The following is a 7,737-nucleotide window of genomic DNA, read 5'->3' as shown; positions in this document are numbered from 1 at the left end:
CGTGGTACCTGTGCCCAAGACTCCGCACCCCAAGGACTTCAGCAGCTTCAGACCGGTGGCATTCACATCACACCTCATGAAGACTCTGGAGCGGCTGGTCCTGTCTCGTTTCCGCCCCGCAGTAGGCCCTTCAATGGAGCCGCTGCAGTTTGCCTACCAGCCTGGCATTGTGGTGGATGACGCCTTCATCTTCCTCCTGCATAGAGCCTGGCATTGTGGTGGATGACGCCTTCATCTTCCTCCTGCATAGAGCTCTTTCTCACCTGGAGAAGCCTGGAAGCTCTGTGAGAATCATGTTCTTTGACTTCTCCAGCGCTTTCAACACCATACAGCCTGCGCTTCTGAGGGACAAACTGGAGCACATAGGTGTGGCTAATCACCTCACATCCTGGATCCTGGACTACCTCACAAAACGGCCGCAGTATGTCAGGACCCAGGATTGTGTAACGGACTTGGTTGTCTGCAGTACGGGGGCCCAACAGGGGATGGTGCTGGCGCCGTTCCTCTTCACCCTCTACACTGCAGACCCCCACCTGTCATCTGCAGAAGTTCTCTGACGACTCTGCCATAGTCGGCCTCATCACAGATGGGAATGACAGGGAGTACAGAGAACTGAACCAGGACTTTGTGGACTGATGCCTGAGGAGCCACCTTCACATCAACGTGGGGGAAACCAAAGAGCTGATGGTGGATTTCCGCAGGCGCAGACTCCTCCCCCCAACACCAGTGAACATCCAGGGAAAGACATTGAGATGGTGATATCTTATAAGTACCTGGGTGTTCATCTTAACAATAAACTGGACTGGACTAATCACATAACAGCACTATACCGGAAAGGCCAAAGCAGACTCTACCTGCTGAGGCGGCTCAGGTCTTTTGGAGTGCAGGGGGCACTCCTGAAGACCTTCTTTGACACTGTGGCATCAGCCATCTTTTACGGAGTGGTCTGCTGGGGCAGCAACGTCTCGGCTGCAGATAGGAAGAGACTGGACAAGCTGATCAAGAAGGCCAGCTCTGTCCTGGGATGCTTTCTAGACTCTGTGCAGGTGGTGGTAGAAAGGAGGATGACAGTCAAGCTGTCATCTCTGAGGACTAACGACTCCCACCCCCTACAGGAGGAGATAAAAGCTCTGGAGAGCTCCTTCAGCGATAGACTGATTCACCCAAAGTGTGTGAAGCTGCCTGCTGCTGTCAGACTACATAACCAGCACTGCTCACAATAAACTGCACCATGGACACTTTATTGACACTATGGGCACTTTATAAACACTACAGCTGTTTGCTGTTTTTTGCACATACAATTACTTGCACTAGATGTGCTCGCTTTAATCCACTGCTCATTATTACCCACTTCTCATTATTATTATTATTATTATTATTATTATTATTAGTTATCGCCGTTTCTTGTATTTTTGTAATTTATTTTGCATGCCTAGTTTTTTAAGTTTTAAGTTTTTTAAGTTTAAATTTTGAAATTTTTAATTTGACTCTTTCTCCTTGACTGCTGTACACTGGAATTTATCAATTGTGGGATCAATAAAGGTGTATCTTATCTTATCTTATCTTATCTTATCTTATCTTATCTTATCTTATCTTATCTTATCTGACGTTCTGACGTTCCTCCTTTTTACAGAAGTGCCAGCTGATGGCCATGCTGCAGAGAAGCACCTCATTAAAAAAGCCCTCCAACTAAAACTAAAGAACTGCACTAATGTGACATTTAAATCAGTGTCAAAGGAAGCATGTAGGAAATCAGTAGCATTTTAATTAATTGAATCTATGTATAAAATCAGTGCAGTGTGTACAAAATAATTAAATGAAAGTAGCCCTGACCTGTTTGCACTGTCGTGCTCATACCTGCTCAAAAACATTCTTTTGTTGACCTTGTTGGATACCAATGCTTACACACACATGATAGCCTTTCTCTCATTTGATTTTTTTTTTTTGTGTGTAGGCCTGGTCCTGGGGGGCGAAACTGTCAGAAGGCCAGTGTGGAACACAAGGCCTGTGAAAATCCACCCTGTCCCAAAGGGGCACCCAGCTTCAGAGACCTGCAGTGTCTGTCATATGACCGACATTCTAGCAAGAAGAAGGGCAGCATGCTGACTGCCATTATTAATGATGGTGAGAGACACACACACACACACACACACACACATGCTGTAAATGCTGTAACAGCTTTTGTGTTCGCTATTAATTTTTGTTTTTATTTTATGGGATCCCAGCCAGGAGATACCCTGGCAAAAGCTGTTTGGTTACACACTGGAAAAAGTCAGCTAATGCATAGGATGTATGCCTTAAATGTGAACAAACTGTTCACATAATGAAAACAACTTTGTTTTTCAAAAAATTATGAAATGTATGAAGAACAAAGAAAAGAGGTATTGCTTTATCCATGAACAAAACGTAATAATAAGATGAAAGTACAATATATGTGTGTGTGTGTGTGTGTGTGTGTGTGTGTGTGTGTGTGTGTGTGTGTGTGTGTGTGTGTGTGTGAGCAGAGAAGCCTTGTGTGTTGTTCTGCAGCCCAGTAGGTCGAGATGTCCCAGTCCTGATGGCAGATAGAGTGATGGATGGGACGCCCTGTGGACCATACGAGGCTGACCTCTGTGTTAATGGAAAGTGTCAGGTACCCATGCATATTCACACACACACACACACACACACACACACACGTGCGCGCACAGACACACACACACACACACACACACACACACACACACCTTCAAACCTTCGAAATGATGATGTACTGATTTTCCCATCCTTTAAAAAACAGTAAAAATGTTTACTGAGGACATCATTTTCAGAACTTATGCATAATTTTCATAGTTCACACAGATTCTAATGTGACTACTGGGTACCCATTTTTCTAGCAAATAACATAGTTTTGTATGACGTAAATTATCCAACATACTGCATCTGCAAGACATGAGTCAGTAACAAACAGAAAAAGATTCAGTAGTGCATTTGATACAATTCAAATTTTGGAAACCTCATATGTTCATAGATTTTGAGTACCTCTTGGCCTCTGACCTTTTCACCCACCTTTTAAGCCATGATTTACTGACCACCAAAACACACAATGTCATCAATGATATGAGACATAGAACCTGGTAGTATTGTGTCTGGCATTTTAATAACAGAGGTAATGTTTGGTTAAGTCTGGTCAGGTTATGTTTTTAGTTTATCATTAAGTAAGCAAGCCATGGGATTACAAACATGGAGTGAAACCAGATAATGCTGAATTGAACCTGTACTGTGACAGCACCTACATTCATGCAAAATGCCTGACATTATATTTTCAGTGATTAGGAAACACTGTGCCAGTGATTTGGGGTACTAGACATGATTCCCTAAAGGGTTGATATTGTTACAAACTTCACAATTTTACATTTTAAAGTAAGCAACATAAATACTATCCATGCCACAATCACATTACTTATATGTAACCTATTCCAAAACCTCTATGGCTATTTTTTAAGGTGTAAACAGGGTAAATACATAAACATTTAAACAAGATGCATTGTTCTGACTTTTCTTATTGTGGTATTGTCTGAACAAATTGTCTGGAGTAATTTGAGTGCTACAGTACTGCCTAAAATGCTGGATCGGATATTATGTAAGTTAGGACCGGGTTTATCTCAATCAATCAATCAATCAATCAATTTTATTTATAAAGCCCAATATCACAAATCACAATTTGCCTCACAGGGCTTTACAGCATACGACATCCCTCTGTCCTTATGACCCTCGCAGCGGATAAGGAAAAACTCCCCAAAAAAACCCCTTTAACGGGGAAAAAAAAAACGGTAGAAATCTAACTAAACTAACTTGAAATCTCAAGTTAGTTTTAAAGAGGCAACAGATAGGATTCGGGTTTTTGTAGCTTGGTGCCACCTAGCGTCAGTGGTGTTGCGTCGCACTGTCGCAACGACCAAATTGACCGTGGGGATCAGAGATAATCGATAATATGACTCTATTAGACTCTAAATTAAATAAAATGTAGGCTGTAAAGCCACCGGCTCTGTATATGTAGAATGAAAAGGTGTGTGGACACTCTACTAAATAAATGAGTAAAGAGACCGAGCAACAATTATCAGATTTCTCTAAAGAAAAAACAAATAGTAATGCAAATAATTATACCAGAATGCACAGTACCAGTACAAACAACTCACAGTAAATTATACCAATATGTACAGTATCAGTACAAACAACAGTAGACACAGTGGAATTATACCAATATGCACATGTAAACAGTCCCACTTCTAGAATAAACGGTACCGTATGGAAACGATGCGGCCGGTTAGAGCTCAAATTGAGTGGTTAAACAAAGTTCAGTGTTCACTTAGCCGGGCGTAATTTAGCTGGGCGATGTCCATCAATAGCTGCCTCCGTGAGAAGAGAACAGAAGGAAGGGAGGGGGGTATCACTGTCTGAGGGCTGCCGTAGAATGGCAACGAGGATGTCAGCCGACCAACACTTGCTACCCTGTCCCTGGTTGCAGCGATTTGCGATGCTGGCCAGCTAGGAATTAACTAGCAGCCAGTACAGTACAGTCCCCTCTCATCTAGCTAACATTTAGCCATGTTACTTACTGATCCATTAGAAAGAAAGCTAGCTGGACTTGGTTTTGAAGCCTCTTTGGTCACAGAGCTCCCTCCACCTCTGACTGACGTTTACCCTTGTTTTTCCTCTTCTTTTATCACTCTCCTTTTTGCTCTTCTTTGCCTCCTTACACCAGGGCCACACCGGACGCGGAAGCGCTGCTAATAGCCTCGAAGCGGCGAGAAGCGAAGCCAGTTTCCTTTCGGCGCCCATGTTAACCGATTGTGTCATCCACACTGACCGCGCCGCGCAGCTCCGCTGCAGCGATTGTTTCGGCGTCTGGTCTATTTTCTTCGCAAGCGAATGTGTCAAGCCAGGCAGGAATATAGGCTATACATACAGTATTAGTCAGTGGTATCCAAACAGAGCGCAAGAGAGATGAACACACACACACACACACACACACGAGAGATAGAGAGAGAGACAGAGTGGGGGCGCACACACGCAAACAGAGAGAGATACCCATGACGGAAAAACAGCCCCAAATGTGACGGAGACAACAGCTGGGAGCAGAAGCGCTTGTCGACCGGCGTGGAGAAATGTACGTCTGATGTGAACGGGCTCGCGCGAGAATTTTGGTGCGCTGCGCTTCGCAGCACTTCGTTGGCAGTGTGGCCCTGGCGTTGCTTCGCAGCACTTCGTTGGCAGTGTGGCCCTGGCGTTAGACAGAGGAGCTCATTTTCTTTTTTCACTTGTCTCCAAACTTTGTCCATCTGCCATTGTGCTCGTGACTCAACTATCTCATGCCCAACTCCTCATAAGGACCCACTCCAGTCACTGATTGGCTGACCGACCAATTTTGCAATACATGCCGTAAAGCAAATTTTTTTCTGCGAAATTTCGGCACCGGTGGCAGAAGCTTATTGCACAGCCACAAAGTAACCTATGTAAACGCTGATAGTCTGATTTTACTGTGGCCACTACCCTGTGCAACCCACATTATTTTTATAATGATATATTTAGGAAAAGATGCTATCTGCTGCCTCTTTAAGTATATTCTTCCAATTTTATCTTCAATGTAGGAAATTAATTTAACATTCAACAACACTGAAAATGAAAAGCATCAGCCTTTTTTATTGTATTCTCCACACTGTTTATTCTGCATTTTCCTTTAAAAGGTGCAATGTGGTTCTATATTATTTCAAGTTCTGCCATTCTTGGTTACTGACAGCGTCTGATTCTGGGGTAGAAAAAAAATCCTTTAAATCCTGAAAGTATGACAAGCTACTGCTTAATTTGATGTAAATACTGCATAATGTACAAATAGATAACGTGCCATCATCTGGAACAGAAGACTAGTGGGGACATTTCACAAACAATGCTATCATCCTGTATGGGGACCAAGTGTCTCTAGGTTACTGGATACTTAACACAAATTTGTGGTCAAACAGTTACATAAAGGTGCAATGTGGGGACATCATGAATGTCCCAAATTTCAGTGATATTTTGGTCATAGGAAAATGTCTATACAGGTTCATATCTGTCGTAAATGTCCCTTAATCTTCTGCCTCTTAGATGCATTAAATTAAACTGTTTGGTAGACTTAATTCACACAATATTTTTTCCTCATAATGACCTTATTTGCTTTATATAGGTGCTTACACAAAACAGCAGCAGCATCAAAAGACAACTTACAGAGACTCTTGACATTAGCTAATGAAGGTGAATGTACCTGTTGATGAGTGTCCCTTGGACAGATAGCTTCATCCATCCTTGTCTTTGACAAGACAGCAAGCCTTTTACCCTTCCAACATCCATTGCACAAGCTGTAATCTGCATTGATTTGTTAGAAAAAACAATGACCAATGTTACTGGAAAAAAATTGTCAATTTGATGTAAACACTGCATAATATTCAAGTAGACTAATACATGTTTATAAGGACACAACATAAACTTAAATACATGCTAACACACCAGAATTCTGCTCACAAATTTCCTATTAATATGTCAATCTCTTTTGCTTTCACACTCATTTTGGACAGAAGAAGCTTAGTGGGGACATTTCACACACCATGTTATCATCCTTTATGCGACCAAGTGTCTCTCGGTTATCGGATACTTAACACAAAGTGTAGTCAAACTGAAGCATAAATGTGCACTGTGGGGACGTCATGACAGTCCCAGATTACAGTGATAGTTTGGTCATAGGAAAATGTCTATACAGGTTTAGATCTGTCCTAAATGTCCCTTGATCTTCTACCTTCTAGATGCATTAGATTAAATTGTTGGGTGGGCCAGATTCACAATCGATTCCCCTCATAATGACCTTATTTGCTTTATTTATTTGCTGAAACAAAACAGCAGCAGCAAAAGAAGACTTACAGAGACTCTTGAAATATACATTAATTAATTTACATTTCTAAATTCTAATCTCATATTTCCTACTATGTTATTCTCCTTTGTTTTCACTCGCTTTTATTTACATGAATAGATGGCGGCACGCTGCAGTGCAGTGGCTTCTCTAGCTCTTGGTTTTAGCGACAGTACTACTGCCTGTTCTGGCAGGACAACATTAAGGTACAGCTCAGCTGAGCTTTTGGAGCTAAATAACAACTTTTTGGTTTCACTTCCATCAGAGCTCAAAGCTACACTCGATAGATTGCAACTTTTGAGGACAGCAGCATGGAGGAGCAGGCTTCGGTGCTTCAGAGGCAAGAGGAAGCGGTGTACCAGGAAGCAGAAAAGGGGCAAAAGGGCCGCTTTGCTAGCTAAGCTAAGGCCTAGCGCTAGCATACCGGGGATTCCATCGCTCTTTCTGTCCAATGTACGTGACCTGGATAACAAAATGGACTTATTACGACTGCGACTATGCCAACGTGAGATGCAGAACTGTTGCATTATTGTCTTGACAGAAACCTAGCTCAATAGCAGCTTGCCCGACTCTGTCTTCCAGCTCGATGGGCGGCTTCTCTTCCGATCAGACTGCAACCCGCACTCAGGGAAAACAAGAGGAAGGGGCATCTGCATCTGAATGAAGGTTGGTGCACAAATTGTTCCATAGTTGGCTTGCACTGCTCTGAAGCAGTTGAATATCTGACTGTCAAATGCCGCCCGCACTTTCTGCTATGTGAATTCACGGCCGTGTTTATAGTTGCTGTCTATGCCCCCCCACAAGCTAACACTAATGCT

At 42.7% G+C, this 7,737-nt stretch overlaps 1 protein-coding gene across 1 annotated transcript in view; it reads left to right on the top strand.

Annotated features, from left to right (window-relative positions):
- adamts17 (ADAM metallopeptidase with thrombospondin type 1 motif, 17) overlaps positions 1-7,737 on the top strand; it is a 487,878-nt gene that overhangs the window by 335,798 nt on the left and 144,343 nt on the right. Inside the window, exons 13-14 of the mRNA XM_050041105.1 lie at positions 1,955-2,124; positions 2,505-2,632. Of these exons, the coding sequence (XP_049897062.1) occupies positions 1,955-2,124; positions 2,505-2,632 (298 nt within the window). The remainder of the gene's footprint in view (positions 1-1,954; positions 2,125-2,504; positions 2,633-7,737) is intronic.

The sequence above is a fragment of the Epinephelus moara genome, chromosome 1 (assembly GCF_006386435.1).
Source record: "Epinephelus moara isolate mb chromosome 1, YSFRI_EMoa_1.0, whole genome shotgun sequence".
Lineage (NCBI taxonomy): Eukaryota > Metazoa > Chordata > Actinopteri > Perciformes > Serranidae > Epinephelus > Epinephelus moara.
Note: the sequence above shows the minus strand (reverse complement) of the source record. Positions and strands in the feature narration are given on the sequence as shown.